General features: G+C 43.0%; 1 protein-coding gene across 4 annotated transcripts in view; it reads left to right on the plus strand.

The window, feature by feature from the left end:
• The first annotated feature begins 18,032 nt into the window (after positions 1-18,032).
• The window catches only part of RBM27 (RNA binding motif protein 27), a 96,425-nt gene continuing 94,720 nt past the window's right edge, over positions 18,033-19,737 (plus strand). For 2 of the 4 annotated variants that reach the window (XM_053566897.1, XM_053566900.1), the window contains exon 1: positions 18,033-18,303. In XM_053566897.1, coding sequence (XP_053422872.1) covers positions 18,245-18,303 — 59 coding nt within the window. In that variant the 5' untranslated portion in view covers positions 18,033-18,244. The remainder of the gene's footprint in view (positions 18,304-19,737) is intronic. The other 2 variants (XM_053566899.1, XM_053566898.1) reach the window with 1 other exon arrangement.

The following is a 19,737-nucleotide window of genomic DNA, read 5'->3' on the forward strand; positions in this document are numbered from 1 at the left end:
AAAAAAAAGAAAGAAAGAAAATTTATGACAGCTTAATAATATGGCTTTTTCATTGGTAATTGTCTGTTCTTTGCTAGGTCAGGTAGAATGCCTTCTCTAGAAAAATGAAATTAGAAAAATAGATAGTAGATAACAAGCTCAGCCTCTGAATCAGACAGAGTTCATCCTTTACTAGCTGGGTGACCTCAGGCAATTCAACTAACAACTCTGTAAAATAAGGATGATAATAGTATTTACCTCATAGGATTGCTATGAGGATTAAAGAAATAATTTATGTATAAACCCTATTTACATATGTGGGTATGTCTGGCATATATTATAGTAAGCATTTTAAAATGTTGGCTATTTTTAATATTGTTTTAGGAAAATTAGTCCATAAACATTAGTCTGATTAAAATGGAAAAAACTTACCTGTGCCCTATAAAAACTTCTTTCCTGGCCTAACTGAGCAGGTTGCCACCATATAATTGTATGGTACACCTGTCCTACTGTCAAACCATGTTGCCCTCATTCTTTAAAACTCCACAACAAACTCAATTCCTCCCTGTGTTTTTTTTTTCTAAACACACCCCATTGGTCACTCTACTCAATTCAGTAATTTGTCAGCATTTCTAAATTTAGATCCATAAGGCTATAATTAGTTTCAGCTTGTCTCTGTGTCCTTTTATGTTTTGTTTTTCATGCACATTTACCTAATTTCCCTACCTTTAGATGACAAGGTCCTCTGAGGAAAAATTGTGGGCACTTCTTTGGGTGCTTCTGTTCCTCAGGCATATGGCACTCAATGAATACTGTTATTAACTTCCTACCCTATGCAGCACCTGTGTTTTTTTTTGGTTTTTAGTTTCTTGTTATTTTGAGACAGATTCTCACTCAGTCACCCTGTGTAGAGTGCTGTCACATCATAGCTCACAGCAACCTCAAACTCAGGCTCAAGTGATCCTCTTGCCTCACCCTCCTGAATTGCTGGGACCACAGGTGCCAGCCACAATGCCCTGCTATTTTTTTAGAGACAGGGTCTCACTCTTGCTCAGGCTGGTCTTGAAATCCTGAGTTCAAGCAATCCACCCACCTCAGCCTCTCAGAGTGCTGGGATTACAGGCATGAGCCACCATGAGCCACCATGCCTGGCCGCAGCACCTCCTTCACCCACATTTCATGTGTATCTATATACTTCATGAATGTTAAACAGATTTCATTCTTAAATGATACAAGCAAAGATTAGAAGTATGAGGAGAAAAAGGCAGAATCTTTTTAGGACTTATGGGGTTAGCCACTGCTAAGACTACTCTGTGTCCAACTTCAGACAAAGTTCGTGGGTCAGGGAAAGATGGCAGAGTGTGTGGTAGTTGTGTTCACAGGCTTTGGAGTCAGATGCCTGAGTGTACACTGATGTTCTGTTCCATGCTAGCTCTATGATTTTAGGAAAATTTCTTCAATCCTTGAGACCTCTGGGTCCTTACACATTAAATGTAGATAATGAAAATACCTACTCTTAAGCTTGCTGTGAGAATAAAATGAGTTATGCCAAGTAAGGTGATTGTCCCAAAGCCTGGTATGGGGTAAGTGTTCATGAAATATTACGCTAGAAAGAAGAAAAGAGAGAGAAAATAAGAGAGAAAGAGGAATGAAGGGAAGAATGAAAAGTGGAAACCACTGGAAACCTGTTGGTCAATCAATTAATGAAAATTCGAAGTTTGATTTACATGAGCTACAATGAGACTAGCTTTTTTTCTTTTCCTTGAGAAAGAGTCTCACTTCGCTGAGCAAGGCCAGGGCATCAGTCTAGCTCACAGCAACCTCAAACACGTGAGTTCAAGCGATCCTCTTGCTTCAGCCTCCCAAGTACCTGGGACTATAGACACCAGCCATGATACCTGGCTAATTTTTCTATTTTTAATAGAGGCGGGTCTCACTCTTTTTTTTTTTTTGGTTTTTGGCCGGGGCTAAGTTTGAACCCGCCACCTCCAGCATATGGGACCAGCGCCCTACTCCTTGAGCCACAGGCGCCGCCCTCTTTTTTTTTTTTTTTAATTGTGACAGAGTCCCACCTTATGCCCTGAGTAGAGTTCAATGGCGTCATAGCCCAGTGCAACCTCAGACTTGGGCTGTGGGCATCCCACTGCCTCAGCCTCCAGAAGCTGCTGGGATTACAGGCACTCACCGTGGAGCCTGGCTGGGTTTTTCATTTTTTTATGAGTCAGGGTCTCACTCTCGCTCAGGCAAGTCTCAAACTCCTGAGCTCAAGCAGTTCTCCCTCCTCAGCCTTCCACAGTACTGGGATTACAGGCGTGAGCCACCTCGCTGGGCAGAGACAGGTCTCACTCTTACTCAGGCTGGTCTTGTCTCAAAGTCCTCAGCTCAAGGGATCCTCCCCACTTAGCCTTCCAGAGTGTTAGGATTACAGGCATGAGCCACTGCTCCGGCCTAGCTTTTTTATTTAGACAAATGTAACCATTGTAGACGAATGTAACCTCTCAGGTTCCAAAATTCTGAAAAAGTCCTATTACTATATTTCTCCTAAAGTGGTCTATTTGTAATTCTGAAGGATTAAGAATCACTCACTCATGCTACACTGTTCCAGACACACAAGATTCAGCCTGCCATCTCATCAACATTCCACATAGCATCCAAGGCTATGTCATGTGATCATGTGGGAAATGTGACACCTGAGTCATCAAAACACTGCTTGTGGTTCCTACACAGCCTACCTATCCAAATTGCCACCACAATTACCATGATGGAGCAGTCCAAGGGCTCCATAAGCCACGGAAGGGAGGAAGGGAAGGAGGGACGGAGGGAAGAAGGAAAGAAGAAAAGAAGAAAAAAAAAGAAGGGAAAAACAGGCAAAGACAACCAGTTACACATTTTTGAGATTCCAATATCTTATTAGCCAGAAGTCCAGTATCTTCCTCTAGATCCTATTTCATGTAACGTCTGAGAGTGGGAGCTCTAGTGTCAAGATTGTCTGACTTTGAATCATGGACCTCACGGCCATCCCCAACTTCTTGCGTGACCTTAGGCAAATCGCTTTGACTTGTCTGTGCCTATCAAATGATGATAATCATAATACTTATCTAGTAATATTGTGATGATTGTATCAGATTATTTATTAAATATTTATTGAATGTGCTAGGGGTTTCTCAGTGCTCCAGACATAACTTAACAAGGAAGAAGAAATCTCTGGCTTCATGAACATTATATTCTAGTGGGGGTGAGGCAGAGAGCATACATAAATGAAAAAGACCATTTCAGACAGTCAGAACTACTATGAAGAAGGGATAACAGGACTATGTGACAGAGAGTAACTAGGGGAGAGAAGTAGAGTTTTAAAGAAATGATATATTTGAGCTGTCAAGAAAAAGTCATGTGTACAAAGATGTGGAAAAGAGTTCCAGGCAGAAGCAACAACAAATACAAAGGCTCTGAGGTGAGAAGAAGCATAAAATATTTGCAAAACCAAATATGCTTTCTCCTTTTACCTCTCTTCCCAATGTCCAGCGCCCCTTCCTCACATCCAACTGATGGTAGCTTCTTAATTCACAGAAGATAGAAGCAAGCAGTAATGAACTTCCACAAAGTCCATTTATTGCATCTACCATACTATCTCTATAGGTGTCCAACCTGAGGCCTGCAGGCCACATACTAATTTTGTGAGAACTATTTTTGCTTATCTGTGGTGTTGGATATCGCCAAAAGTATGCACAGACCTTTTCTTTTTGCTAATCACCTTTGATTAGTGTTCATGTATTTAATATGTAGCTCAAGACAACTCTTCTTCTAATGTGAGGCAGAGAAAAACAAAAGTTGGACAATCCTGCTTTCATTCCCTCATTTTTTTTCCCCACTGAATAATGAGGAAGAATCAGGGTTCCTATAAGACCTATTCTTGGCTGGGCATGGTGGCTCATGCCTGTAATCCTAGCATTCTGGGAGGAGGATCAATTGCCTGAGCTCACGAGTTCCAGACCAGCCTGAGCAAGAGCAACACTCCGTCTCTAAAAAAAAAAAATAGCCAGGAATTGTGGTGGGCGCTTATAGTCCCAGCTACTTAGGAGGCTGAGGCAAGAGGATTGTTTGAGCCCAAGAATTTGAGGTTGCTGTGAGCTGTGACACCACAACACTCTACCAAGGGTGACAAAGTCTCACTGAGACTCTGTCTCAAAAAGTAACTAAATAAATAAAAAGACCTATTCTCCATTTGTATGCTAGATTCCATGGTCTTTTGCCCACTGAGAGATTTCATTTCTGCAGTTGCTCACCTCACCTCTTTCATCATCAAATTTTCTCTCTCTGGATCATACTTATCTACATTTACACCTATCTTCTAACCTAATAAAAAACAAGCAGACAGGGCTCGGCACCCATAGCTCAGTGGGCAGGGCACCAGCCACATACACCGAGGCTGGTGGGTTCCAACCTGGCCCCGGCCTAGTAAACAACAATGACAACTGCAACAAAAAAATAGCCAAGCGTTGTAGCAGGTGCCTGTAGTCCCAGCTACTCGGGAGGCTGAGGCAAGAGAATCGCTTAAGCCCAAGAGTTTGAGGTTGCTGTGAGCTGTAACGCCATAGCACTGTACCGAGGGCAACAAAGTGAGACAGTGTCTCAAAAAAACAGAAACAAAAACAAGCAGACAGGCAAGCAAAACCAAATGTAACAAAACAGAGACAAATCCCATTCTTCTCATTGGGTATCCCACAACACTTTCCAGTATCTTTATTGCCCTCTTTAAGGAGAATTGTCAGACCTTCTCTAACTGGTTTCCTCCCTTTCTCTTGTCAAAGTTTTTCTTTTTTAGTTTATTTTTTTATTAAGTCTTTTGTACATAGATCATAAATACATTTATGCCATTTTCAGTGTGTTGATTATTTGTACAAATTAGAGTCCTTGCGTCATACTAATCAACATAGCTTTCACCTCATTTACCCAATTATAGCATTAGGACATTTGTGTTCTACACGTGATAGATCCAACTTGTACTCGCAAGGTGCTCCATAGTTGTGGTCCCACTACTGTCCTCTACTATGCCTCCCATCCTCTTGTCAAAGTTTTAAAGTCCGGTATTCATCTCTACTTCAGGAAATCATCCTGGTCTTAAATGATCTCCATGATGTAAAATCCATTGTTTAATTCTCTGTCCTCATCTTTTTTTTTTTTTTTTTTGAGACAGAGTCTCACTTTGTCAGCCTTGGGAAAGTGCTGTGGCATCATAGCTCTTGTCTCAGTCTTTTGAGTAGCTGGAACCACAGGTACCTGCCACAACACACAGCTAGTTTTTTCTATTTTTAGTAGAGATGGGGTCTCAGGGTCTCACTCTTACTCAGGCTAGTCTCAAACTCCTGAGCTCAGGCGATGCACCTGCTTTGGTCTCCCAAAGTGCTAGGATTACAGGTGTGAGCCACCATGCCCTGCCCTATGATAGATTTTCTTTTTTTTTGTAGAGACAGAGTCTCACTTTCTGGCCCTCGGTAGAGTGCCGTGGCGTCACACAGCTCACAGCAACCTCCAACTCCTGGGCTTAAGACGATTCTCTTGCCTCAGCCTCCCGAGTAGCTGGGACTACAGGCACCTGCCACAACGCCCGGCTATTTTTTGGTTACAGTTTGGCCGGGGTCGGGTTTGAACTCGCCACCCTCGGTATATGGGGCCGGCGCCTTACCGACTGAGCCACAGGCGCCGCCCCCATGATAGATTTTCAATCAATATTTCTTGACTGAAAGAAAAGCTGAATGCAAGAACTGAAAGATTTTCATGGCAGAGTGCCTGGCACACAAGGAGCATGGATTACTACTATTTGATGTGTCCAAATCCTGAGGGGATTATTTAATCCAAAGAAAAGTGGGCAATTCTCTTCTAATAAAAGAAAGATAGCCACAGGGAAGTGGAGTCTAGTGCACTAGTGTAGTCATTTTGCATTTTTTATTATTTATTTATTTATTTATTTGAGACAGAGCCTCCAGCTGTCACCCTGGGTAGAGTGCCGTGGCATCACAGCTCACAGCAACCTCCAACTCCTGGGCTCAAGCGATTCTCCTGCCTTGGCCTCTTAAGTAGCTGGGACTACAGGCACCTGCCACAACGCCCGGCTATTTTTTGGTTGCAGCCGTTACTGTTGTTTGGTGGGCCCGGGCTGGATTTGAACCTGTCAGCTCAGGTGTATGTGGCTGGTGCCTTAGCCACTTGAGCCACAGGCACAGAGCCAATTTTGCATTTTTTTAAGTAAGAGACACTATTCAAATGGAGCTTTGCATGTTTCTCCTGGATGCTTTTCTAATCTGCAAAGATGTCAAACCTGGGTCCCCACACAGGTCCATTGAGAATCCATAAGGACCTTGGAGAATAAAGCAAGGACTATTTCCAGTAGCTACAGACCTAGAAATGCCACTTTTATTTTCAACCTTTTATCACTGGTGACACTTTTCTTAATGTATGAAGCAAGTTTGTTTTTAAAAATTGAGATACTTGTAGAGTCACATATAGTTGTATGAAATTATGCAGAGAGAACCCTTGCCCATTTGTCTTAGTTTCCTCCAATGGCAATATTTTGCAAAACTATAGTATAATATCATAACCAGAATGTTGACATTGATACAAGTTTTATTTGTATTCACTTGTGTATGTTATATATATATATAACATGCCTTTAGGATGTACATGGGTGGACACACATAAGAGGTCTTCAAAAGGTCCATGAATAATGTCTATTATGAAAAAGCTATGCATGAGCCAGCCTAAGCAAGAATGAGTTCCTGTTTCTACTAAAAATAGAAAAACTAGCTGGGTGTTGTGCCAGGGACCTGTAGTCCGAGCTACTTAGGAAGCTGAGGCAAGAGGATTGCATGAGAAGAAGGGAAGTCAATTGGCAGAATCTCACCTAATGTGCACATGTGAGGGTGCCTAGCACGCCTCCTGGGTGAAGGGCTCTGCTACAACTTGGACTTTACATTGGAAGTGAGAACAATGTAACCTAAAAATTTGTACCCTCACATTAATTTGAACTTAAAAAAATAAATAAATAAAAGAGGATCACTTGAGCCCAGGAGTTTGAGGTTTCTGTGACCTATGACTCCATAGCACTCTAGCCTGGGGGCAACAGAGTGAGACTGTCTCAAAAAAGAAAAGAAAAGAAATGAAAAACCTTTACATGGATTGAAAATTTTTTTGCATTGGGGATGGGATGGGGAAAAAATAAATTTCTTTGCACCAAGATAAACTCATACTAACTGATTATAACACATCTGAACAGGATCTAGTTTAAGACACTTAGAAGTGTAAGACAGGCTCGGTGCCCGTAGCTCAGTGGTTAGGGCGCCGGCCGCATACACCATTCAGGCGGGTTCGAACCTGGCCCAGTGCCTGCTAAACAACAGTAACAACTTCAACAACAACAACAAAAAGAATAGCCTGGCGTTGTGGTGGGCACCTATAGTCCCAGCTACTTGGGAGGCTGAGGCAAGAGAATCACTTAAGCCCAAGAGTTTGAGGTTGCTGTGAGCTGTGACACCATGGCACTCTACTGAGGGCAACATATGAAACTCTGTCTCACAGGAAAAAAAAAACAAAGAAGTGTAAGACAACTGTTTGAAGCTATCAGAGCAACAAGGCTCAAAGGAGAAAAAACAAAGAAGTGTAAGACAACTGTTTGAAGCTATCAGAGCAACATGAATTTAAATCTATGGTGAAGCTTGGGTAGACAAACGGTAAAATCATTGCTGCTTTAACAAAAGTTTTTGGAGGCAATGCCTCAAAGAAATCAGTTTACAAATGGATAACTCATTTTAAGAAGGGATGAGATGCTGTTGAAGAGGAGTCACAGCAGCAGACCATCCACATCCACCCGTGAGGGAAAAATTCTCTTGTTCATATTGTAATTGGAAAGGACTGATGATTAACAGTCCTTGACTAACAGTCAACACCATAGTCATCTCAGTTGGTTCAGATTACAAAATTCTGACTGGAAAATTAAAAGTGAGCAAACCTTCCACTAAATAGGTGCCAAAACTGTTGTGCCCAGATCAGCTACAGACAAAAGCAGAGCTTTCAGTGGAAACTGTAAACAAGTGGGATCAAGAGGTGGCGCCTGTGGCTCAAGGAGTAGGGCACTGGCCCCATATGCCAGAGGTGGTGAGTTCAAACCCAGCCCTGGCCAAAAAAAAAAAAAGTGGGATCAAGATCCTGAAGCATTGCTTTAAAGAATCGTAACAAGAGATGAAACATGGCTTTCCAGCACAATCCTGAAGACAAAACACAATCACTGCTTATGTCATCTGTGAGGGGGAAAAAGAGAGAAAAGAGAAAAGAAATAGCAGAAAAGAAGAAAATAAAAGAGAGAGAGAAAAAAAGAAGAGACAAAGCACCATCAAAGCAATGGTTACTAAGGTGAAAGTGGTCCAGTCAAAGAAGAAGTTGTTTGGTCAAGGGCAAAGGTCATGGCAACAGTTTTTCTTTCTTTCTTTTCTTTTTTTTTTTTTGCAGTTTCCTGCTGGGGCTGGGTTTGAACTCACCACCTCCAGCATATGGGACCAGCGCCCTACTCCTTTGAGCCACAGGTGCTGCCTTTTTTTTTTTTGTGGTTTTGGCCAGGACTGGGTTTGAACCCACCACCTCTGGGACCGCTCTACTTCTTTGAGCCACAGGCGCCGCCCCCACCACTTTTTTTTTTTTTTGAGACGGAGTCTCACTATGTCACCTCTGAAGAGTGCTGTCATGTCACAGCTCACAGCAACTTCAAGCTCTTGGGCTTAAGCGATTTTCTTGCCTAAGCCTCCCAAGTGGCTGGGACTACAGGTGCCCATCACAATGCCCAGCTATTTTTTGTTGCAGTTATCCTTGTCCTGGGCCAGGCTTGAACCCACCACCCTCAGTGTAGCAGCTGGCGCCATAACTACTGTACTATGGGTGCCAAGCCTTGTTTTGTTTTTTAAGACAAAGTCTCACTCTGCTTCCCCAGGCTAACGTGTCTTGGTGTCATAGCTCACAATGACCTCAAACTCTGGGCTCAGACGATTCTCTAGCCTCAGCCTCTTGAGTAGCAGGGAGTATAGGTGCTCACTATGACACCCAGCTAATTTTTCTATTTTTAGTAGAGATGGGTCTCTCTCGCTCAGGCTGGCCTTGAACACCTGAGCTTAATCTGTGGCCACTCAGAGTGTAGGATTACAGGAGTAAGCCATAGCAACAGTGTTTTTTTTTTTTTTTTTTGTAGAGACAGAGTCTCACTTTATGGCCCTTGGTAGAGTGCCGTGGCCTCACACAGCTCACAGCAACCTCCAACTCCTGGGCTTAAGCGATTCTCTTGCCTCAGCCTCCCGAGTAGCTGGGACTACAGGCGCCCGCCACAACGCCCGGCTATTTTTTGGTTGCAGTTTGGCCGGGGCCAGGTTTGAACCCGCCACCCTTGGTATATGGGGCCGGCACCTTACCGACTGAGCCATAGGCGCCGCCCCACAGCAACAGTTTTTTGAGATGCTCAAGGCATTTTGCTTGAGTTTCTGGAGGGCCAAAGAATGACATCTGCTTATAAGGAGAGTGTTTTGAGAAAGTTAACCAAATGCCCAGGAAAGCTTTGGCAGAGTACCCCTCTACCTCGACAAAGCTCCTGCCCACTCCTCTCCTCAAACAAGGGCAATCGTGTGAGAGTTTTGATGGGAAATCATTAAGCGTCTACCTTATAGTCCTGATCTGAGTTTTTCTTTATTTAACTTATTTTTTAGGCTACTCAAGTGATGTAGTGTTGAAGGAACAAAGAAATCTGTAACTGGTTATGATCTATTGTAAACACCACAACACTCAGACCAGTCTGACTTTTTTTTTTTAGAGACAGAATCTCACTTTGTCACCCTCAGTAGAGTGCTGTACTGTCACAACTCATAGCAATCTCAAACTCTTGGGCTCAAGTGATCCTCTTGCCTTAGTCTCCTGAGTAGCTGGGGCTACTACAGGCACCTGTCACAACACTGGGCAGCTCAGGCTGGTCTTGAACTTGTGAACTCAAGCAATCTGCCCTCCTTGGCCTCCTAGAGTGCTAGGATTATAGGTATGAGCCACCACACCCTGCTCTAGTCTGACTTTTAAAATTTCCTAATTTTTTTTTTTTTTTGGACAAAGTCTCACACTGTTGCCCAGGCTAGAGTACTGTGGCATCAGCCTAGCTCACAGCAACTTCAAACTCCCGGGTTCAAGTGATCCTCCTTATTTCCTAATCTCAAAAATTCTGTGAAGGGGCTTGGCACCCATAGCTCAGTGATTAAGGCGCCGGCCATATACACCCAGGTTGGCAGGTTCAAACCTGACCCGGGCCTACTACACAACAATAACAACTGAAAAAAAAAAAAATAGCCCGGTTTTCTGGCAGGCACCTGTAGTCCCGTGGTAAAATGGATATAATATTTACCATTTAAGCATTTTTACTGTAGAGTTCAGTGATATTAAGTATCAAAAAAAAAACCTCTGTGAAGAACAACCATTTCTCTTCATTTAATGGTATAAAAAGACTGTAATAACCACAATAACAAGATTAAATTCCCAGGACCAGCTCAGTGCCTGTAGCTCAGTGGCTAGGGTGCCAGCCACATACACCAGAGTGGGTTTGAATCCAGCCTGGTCCTGCAAAACAACAATGACAACTACAACCAAACATAGCTGGGTGTTGTGGTGGATGCCTGTGGTCCCAGCTCCTTGGGAGGCTGAGGCCAGAGAATTGCTTAAGCCCAAGAGTTTCAGGTTGCTGTGAGCTGTGATGCCAGCTGAAGGCAACAAAGTGAGACTCTGTCTCGAAAAAATAAAAAATAAATGAATAAATTCCCAGGACCCTCAGTTCTTTGGGAATAGACTAAACTACTGGCATTACTGCTTACAAAACAATCTCAAACTTGATGAAGCTGAAGTTGAGTAATAAAGTTTGTATTTTTTTTTTTTTTGAGACAGAGCCTTAAGCTGTCACCCTGGGTAGAGTGCCGTGGCATCCCAGCTCACAGCAACCTCCAAATCCTGGGCTGAAGCAATTCTCCTGCCTTGGCCTCCCAAGTAGCTGGGACTACAGGCGCCTGCCACAACGCCCGGCTATTTTTCTTTGGTTGTAGCCGTCATTGTTGTTTAGTGGGCCCAGGCTGGATTCGAACCCTCAGCTCAGATGTATGTGGCTGGAGCCTTAGCCACTTGAGCCTCAGGCATTGAGCCTGTATTTTTTATCTTTGAATTACATCTTTCCACAAATTTTCAAGTCACCTGGCATGTGTGTAAGTTTGGTTCTGTCTTTAACCCAGCCATTAACTCCATTTTGTATGTAAGTTTAGTTCTATGCAATGTTATTACCTCTAGTTGCTGCATCCTCTACCACACACCACACCCAAGACATAGAACCGTTTCCAGTACTATGAGTATCGCTCCTGTTGCCCTTTTAAACTTTATCTACTTTCCCTCTGTTGGTAAGAGGTCTCAGTTCCTCTCAATGTGTGCCTCTCATAGAGCTGCAGGACTGTCTTCCCATGTGGTGACTGGCTTTCCCAGAACAAATGATCTAAGGCAGAAGCTACAGTGCTCAATGCTTGAATGCAGAAGTTTCCCCACCCTTGTCTCCATCCTCAACTCCTAAAATTATGTCATTTTCGAAATGTTATCTAAATGAAACAATAAAGTAACCTTTGGGAATTGGCTTTTTCATTTAACGTAACTCATCCGCATTGTTACATATATGAATAGTTTGTTTCTTTTTATTGCTGAGTAGTATTCCAGGATAAAGTTGTATCTGTTTACCCACTCATATCTTTCCACTAGCACTCTGGGAGGCTGAGCAGAGTGGATTGCCAGAGCTCACAGGTTTGGGACCAGCCTAAGCCAAAAGCCAGACCCTTGTCTCTAAAAATAGCCAGGCATTGTGGCAGAGGCCTGTAGTCCCACCACAAGGGAGGCTGAGACAAGATAATCGCTCGAGCCCAAGAGTTTGAGGTTGCTGTGAGCTGTGACATCACAGCAATCTACCAAGGGCGACAAATAAGACTCTATCTCCAAAAAAAAAAAAAGGATATCTTTCCAGTTCTTGTCTGTTACAAATAAAGCTGCTACATACATTTGTGTACAGGTTTTTGTGGGAACATAGTGCAGGTTTTGGGTATAAACATAAGTTTTTATTTCTCTGGGATAAATGCCTTAGAATGCAATTTCTAGGTAATATAGTAGAATGCAGATTCTGTTTTTTAAAAACAGTGCCAAACTGTTCTTCAGAATGGCTGTACCATTTACATTATCACCAGCAAGGTATGAGTGAGCCAGTTTCTTTGCATCCTTACCACCATTCAATATTACTAGTTTTTTGTTGTTGTTGTTGCTGTTGTTAGCCATTCTTGTATGTATGTAGTATGAAGCAACTTTTTAACACAAAAGCCCCTTATGGTAGAGATCTCCTTAAAAAAACAAATCTACATTTCCAGAATGAAGAGTGATTCTTCAAGAATTGCCTAAGCTCAGGAATTGGAGGTTTCTGTGAGCTGGGTGATGCCACGGCACTCTACTGAGGGCGATTAAAAAAAAAAAAAAAAGAGTGACTCTTCAAGTTGGCTCACTATTTATCTGCCAACTTACTTTGCCTTTGCATAACTACGATTCAAGTGGCTTTTATTGAATTTCCTCTGAGCCAGATAAACTGCCCCACATGACCCAGATTTAGGAGATAATTTTTGAGGGATATATTGTTTAATTCAATGATTATTACAAATGTACAGATAAGAGAGTCTTTTTTTTTTTTGGCTGGGGCTGGGTTTGAACCCACCACCTTTGGCATATGGGACCAGCGCCCTACTCCTTGAGCCACAGGCGCCGCCCGAGAGTCTTTTTTTTTTTTTTTTTTGAGACAAGAGCCTCAAGCTGGGTAGAGTGCTATGGCATCACAGCTCACAGCAACCTCCAACTCCTGGGCTCAAGCAATTCTCCGATTCTCCTGCCTCTGCCTCCCAAGTAGCTGGGACTACAGGCACCAACCACAGCGCCTGGCTATTTTTTGGTTGCAGCCTTCATTGTTGTTTGGCAGGCCTGGGCTGGATTCGAAACCACCAGCTCAGGTGTATGTGGCTGGCGCCTTAGTGGCTTGAGAGTCTTTTTATAAGCATGAGCTTCCTAGTTTGAAATTCTACCAAAACTTAGTTTAATTGCATGTAAATGAGGCATGCTGTGATTGTTAATTTCACTGAGAAAATTAAAAAATGATTCTCAACCCCTTTTATTGGACATCTGGGTCAATTTTAAATGTAGGGTGGAGGATAAGAACAAAAACCAATCAGTTTGTTGGTATGATCCACTCTGATTCTGGAAGGCATTTTTACTTCTATCAATACTTGTATAAAATCCCAACATTGGGGTGGCGCCTGTAGCTCAAGTAGCTAAGGCGCCAGCCACATACACCAGAGATGGCAGGTTCGAATCTGGCCCCGGTCTGCCAAAAAACAATGACAACTACAATCAAAAAATAGCTGGGTGTTGTGGTGGGCGCTTGTAATCCCAGCTATTTGGGAGGCTGAGGCAAGAGAATCTATTAAACCCAGGAGTTTGAGGTTGCTGTGAGCTGTGACGCCATAGCACTCTACCAGGGTAATAGTTTGAGGCTCTGTCCCCCTAAAAAAAGAAAAAAAGAAAAATCCCAACATTGGGGCCAGGAGTGGTGGCTCACGCGTGTAATCCTAGCACTCTGGGAGCCTGAGGTGGGTGGATTGTCTGCGCTCACTGGTTCAAGACCAGCATAAGCAAGAGCAAGACCCTCATCTCTAAAAGTAGCTGGGCGTTATGGCACGCGCCTGTAGTCCGAGCTATCCACAGGCTGAGGCAAGAGAGTCACTTGAGCCCAGGAGTTTGAGGTTGCTGTGAGCTATGATGCCAGGACACTTTACCGAGGGGGACAAAGTGAGACTCTGTCTCAAAAAAAAAAAAAAAAGGCAGCACCTGTGGCTCAGTAGGTAGAGCACTGGCCCCATACACCAAGGGTGGCAGGTTCGAACTCAGACCCAACCAAACTGCAATAAAAAAAATAGCTGGGTATTGTGGCAGGTGCCTGTAGTCCCAGCTACTCTGGAGGCTGAGGCAACAGAATCGCCTAAGCCCAGGAGTTGGAGGTTGCTGTGAGCTGTGATGCCACAGCACTCTACTGAGGGCAATAAAGTGAGACTCCATCTCTAAAAAAATAAAAATAAAAATAAATAAATAAATAAAATTTAAAAAAATCCCAACATTGACAGTTCTTGCTTGCTGAGGCTCAGTTACCCTCAAGCAAAAACAAGGAACTTGGTTTGAATGAAGGTGGTCTAGATATCTGTTCTTCTTATAGCTATCTTCTTTTTTCAAGGCCCCTTATTAATAATCTCTCTTTTCTTAAATAAACTGGCATCTTTCTCTTTCTTCCTATAAAGATAAAACTAAGAACTCTTAAGTCATTCTTTGTTAAGTAGTCACCTTAACCAAGGAAAGAAAATTTATTTACAATTAGTTTTATTCTCTGTCGTCTAAGAACAGTGACTTATAGGTGGTAATAGGCTCAACATTTTATTTTTTTAGGCTAGTCAAGTAAAGCAGTGGGAGTGGAGAAGGAATAAAGGAATCCGTAACCTGTTTTCATAAATTAGTTGTAAACAGCACTGCACTCGGACCAGCCAACACATATTTGTTGAATAAATTTTGAATGAAATCACATAGTTCATATTTCAATGTTAGTAAGATGGTTTTAGTGAATGTTAAAGGTGTGGGCTTTGGAGTCAAACAGATATGTTCAAGCCTGAACCCCTCCACTCATTAGCTTTGCCACTTCTTTGGGATGCAATTTTCTTTTCTCTCAGGAGTATGTGTTATATAAGGGTAGTATGAGCATGAGAGGACACAATGTACTGAAATACTTAGCATAGAGCAGGCACAGAGTATGTGCTAAACAACTTTAGCTGTCATTATTATTTCCAACGTCTAGCTGATAGGCCACCAGTATCCGAGCTCCCACAAAACAGTGAATGGATATAACTTCAAACTTTTTTTTGTCTTTGATCTGGCACAGACTCTGGCATACAAAAACCAGCACTCAGTATATGTGAATTAAAACATATGTGTAAGGCTGGGTATGGTGGCTCAGGCTTGTAATCCTAGCACTCTTGAGGCCGAAGTGGGTGGACTGCCTGTGCTCACAGTTTCAAGACCAGCCTGAGCCAGAGCAAGATCTCATCTCTAAAAAAATAGCTGGGTGTTATGGCAGGCACCTGTAGTCCCAGCTACTTGTGAGCCTGAGGCAAGAGAATCGCTTAAGCCCAAGAGTTGGAGGTTGTTGTGAGCTGTGATGCCATGGCACTCTACCGAGGGCAACAAAATGAGATTCTGTCTCAAAAAAAAAAAAAAAGAAAAAAAGAAAGAAAGAATAAATAAATAAATAAAATAAAACATATGTTTATGCATGTATTGCATTTGGGGTAGCCCAATAACTGAATGGCTGAAATCAGTACTTCATTCATTGACTGCAGATGAGTCAGTTTTATGCACACAATGGATGCTACTGAATAAAGTACGTGACAAAATTCTGGCCTATGGCTACTGACCAAGTATGAACCATTCAGTAAATTCAGTGAGCCCCAAATGGAAGTGGGGTTGACTATACTGTACTCCTCATTACTTCTGCAAAAACAACTCCTATAGAGGCTACTTCCTCAAGATACAATTTGGGATTCAATATTTACATTCAAAGCAATACACACATACACATAATGTATTCAACTCAGAAAAATAATGTAATAACACTGCAGTTTGAAAATTGAGAAAAGAATTACTGATTACTCAGGGTTCCCAAACCCAAATGTCACTCCTATAATCATGTCTGTTTTACTCTCTGTAATGTGCTTGGTTAAATGATGGACTTGGTCTCATTATTTAGGAAGTTGTTATTTCTGTGTCTTCATCTCTGAAATAAGGCCTGCAAAATTTGTTTGAGAAATACCTTTGGAAAGTACTTTAAAATTCTTGCAGATGAGTGATTTACTGTGATAAAGGTAATTCCGGTTCCAATTCTATCAAGTTCCTGCCTAGCTTTAGGCTTAATCAACCTGCAGTGGCTCACTCCTGTAATCCTAGTATTCTGGGAGGCTAAGGTGGGTGGATTGCTTGAGCTCACAAGTTCGAGATCAGCCTGAGCCAGAGCCAGACCTTATCTCTAAAAATAGCCAGGCGTTGTGGTAGGCGCCTGTAGTCCCAGCTACTCGGAAAGACTATCTCTTGAGCCCAAGAGTTTGAGGTTGCTGTGAGCTATGGTGACACAGCACACTACCCAGGTTGACAGAGCGAGACTCTGTCTCAAAAAAAAAGAAAAACCCATATACATGTAAAATAAAATAAAACAAAAAGTCTGCCATTTTGGCAATAACACTTCATCTCTTTAGTGGAAAGAAGTGGAGGGAAAATGTGGATAAGCATAAAGGAACGAAGAAAGGAGGAGGGCAGGAAGAGGAGGCACTGGATGTGAGAAAGCTCTTGTCAGAAGCTCTGCATACTGCTTCTGCTCCATCTACAGATGTGTGAGTCTGTGTAAAAACAATCCACTCTCTGGGTTCTTCTCTCATTTGTAAAGCTGCCGGACAGTGTTGGTAAGGCAGGTTCATTAGATGATTTCTAAGTGTGCTTCCATTTTTTTTTTACTCTAAGGAGTCTCAAACAGCAGCAAGCAAGCCAAATCCTGCTGACCCCTGTTTTTGCACATCCATGAGGTTAGGATAGCTTTACATTTTTAAATGGTTGAAAAGATGAAAATAATAACATTTCATGATATGTGAAAATTATATAAATTTACATTTTCACATAGTAAATAATTTTCATGTATTATTGGACTACAGGAACAATCATTTGGTTTACACATCGTCTATGGACGATTTTATGCCAAGATATTTTACATGTTGAGTCGTTGCCACAGAGACCTCAAGGTCTCACAAAACCAAAAATATTTACCATCACTCCCTTTACAGAAAAAGTTACTTACACGTGATCTATGCATATGTAGTATACCTGTTTATTTGGAGTTGATTCATCTCTTTTATAGGAAGTGTGCCTTCATCGGGTATTTTTCAAAATGTTTTTATTAGAATCCACACTCTCTGCGCCCCCCAGTCTTGGTTTTGCTTAACACTGGACTCCTGGCGCCTTGCACAGTGCTCACACATAGCAGGGGTTCAGTATTTGTTGTGGGATACACATTCTAACCTCTATGCTAAGTTGGTGATTGCAAAACTGCAAAAGGAATTTCTCAGCAAGTACAAACTAAGTTGCCCATTTTTGGTAACTTGTAATTATTCTTTCTTAAAAAATTATTTTAAAAATCTTTTTTGCTGATCAAAATTCTTCCTGCAACCCCCCCAACTTCACTAAATTTAAGATATGCAGTGCAAAGATAATTTTAAAAAGTATTAGCACAGTTTTTCTTCCTAAATAAAGCATTTGTCAATACTAATAAAATTGAAATGGCCTCAGCCTTTTGCATCCGTTCGCCACGTTTTAAAAATGACGGTTATAGGATTCCAAAGCATGGTTGTCAGAAACATTCTGCGTAATTAAAATGCAGCGCAAAAAATACAAGGTTCAGCGCCGATCAAAATGAATGTAAGGGAAAAAAGTAAAATTTTGCATTCCGTGCAATGTGTGGAACGTGAACGTATTACACGTTGAGTTGCAGATTTACTACAGCTGAGTCATTTCGGGACACAAGTGTGTGTTTCCAGGAAAAATGAGAGGAAGGAACCAGGTTGAGGGGCTCGCCGGGTTCCCCCAGGCACTCCCAGCAGCAGACACAGGTATTCCGCGGCGGGCGGCGGCGTGGTCGGAAAAGAAGCAGTGGCCCCTTTAAGAGGCACTGTACCTTCTCCAAGATACCATCTTGCACCAGGAGCTCGCTTAAGCTCTCCACCTACCTTGCTATATCCCTTCTCGTTCATTGGGTACGGACGGCAGGCGGGGCGAGCGAGCCTTTTCATTGGTCCTGAGCGCACGGCCCTCTATCTTTTATTGGTTGTCACGCCCGCCACTCGGCGCTGCCTCCCGCCCACTCGAGCCTTCGGGCTAGGTTGAGTGAGGGCGCTTGGGTTAGTTCCTGTTAGGCCCGGTCCGGGGGAGTAGGTTGAAGCTCCTAAGATGCCCGGTGGGCTGGGGCACCGGGAGCTGTGAAGGGGCGTGAGGAGGCAGCGAGTGAAGACCCACGGCAGGCCTGAAGAAGAGCGGCGGCCGAGCCCGCCTTCCCTGCACCATGCTCATAGAGGATGTGGATGCCCTCAAGTCCTGGCTGGCCAAGTTACTGGAGCCGATGTGAGTGAGCCGGGCCCGGCCGGGGCGGCGAACGTGGGCGTTGGGGGCCCGCGGGGTCGTGGGGGAGGGGAGCGGCGGGGCGCTGAGGGCCGCCGCCGGAGGTCCCGACGACTTGGTCCCCAGACTACTCTCCCCATTGTGGGGGGAGTGGAAGCGGGAGAGGGAGGGCCGGGGACGTGCCCGCGGTGTTGGTGTCGGGCCATGGGGGCGAGGACGGCGAGGGCTTTCTAAACGTAAATATCGGGGGGCTGGGGGGTCAGCGGCGGTGGTGAGGAGATTTTAAATGTTGCTGTTTGAGAACCGAGGGGTAGCGGGGCCATCGAGGTGTTTCTTTTTAACGTGGATGTTGGAATATTTTGAAGGGAGTAGCAGGATATCGAGGGCTTTACAAACAGCATTATTCCTGGACTGAAAGGTCTAGATCTAGAAGCAGAACATCGAGGGCCTTTTCAAGATATTAGGGCAGGCGGGGATAGCAGGGACATTGACGCTTTACAGCGTTAATTGGTGGATTCTGAGAGTTCAGAAATACTGAAGATTTAAAATACTGTGGAGTGGCCAAAAGGGTATATATGTGGGTTTGGAAGGGTTTTAGAAATCATTTGGGGGAACTGATACGTATGATAGCAACGATATTAAAGAATTTTAATTACTGAAGAGTTGATTGTGCTAGGAGTACTGGTGATTTTTAGGTACCATTGGAGGCTGGTAAGAAAATTGAGATTTTTAAAAATTCACTTAAGGGTTGAAAGGGCTGGTATGTAGTATTATTTGTGGTGAGTTTGAAAAGGGTTATGCTTGAAACATCTGGGGGATTTTTAGATAACAGATATTGAAGGAAGAAAAGGAGTAGTAGAAAGAGTAAGGGATTTGTAAAATGTTGAAAGATTGAGAGGACAGCTGACGATAATTGGGGTGTAAGGTTATTGTTGAGAGCTGAAAAGAGAGCTGTTCTTTTAAAATATTTTGAGTAGCGTTAAATAGTTGTAGAAGTATTACTGGGAGGGTTGAAAGGGATAGCAGAGATATCAACTTTTTGTTGTATAGCCATTTTAAAGAGGTAGGATTGCGGGGTGTTTATTCAGGGGATCTGGGATATAGATAGTCTCTGGAACAGATCGTCTAGATCTATATCTCAGACTGGAGGATGATGAGATGGAGAGATATCTTTAACTCTTTGGAAAGAGGGAATGGAAGGGAAAGAACCATCATTTCCTGTCCCCCTCTACATATCTGTTTCTTATTTATACTGAAAAGGGGTAGATGAGTTGAGCAGGCTTTGATTAGATCAGATTGCATTAGTGGAAACAGCATTTTTCAGAAGTCAAAAAAAAGGAGTAACTTGGGAGATGTGGAGGCATAATAAAGTTGGGGCTGTTGGGAGACAGTATCAAGCTATTTCCCTGTCATCTGTTTCTTGGTCCTTCTGAGAAA

The sequence above is a fragment of the Nycticebus coucang genome, chromosome 17 (assembly GCF_027406575.1).
Source record: "Nycticebus coucang isolate mNycCou1 chromosome 17, mNycCou1.pri, whole genome shotgun sequence".
In the NCBI taxonomy this organism is placed as follows: Eukaryota; Metazoa; Chordata; class Mammalia; order Primates; family Lorisidae; genus Nycticebus; species Nycticebus coucang.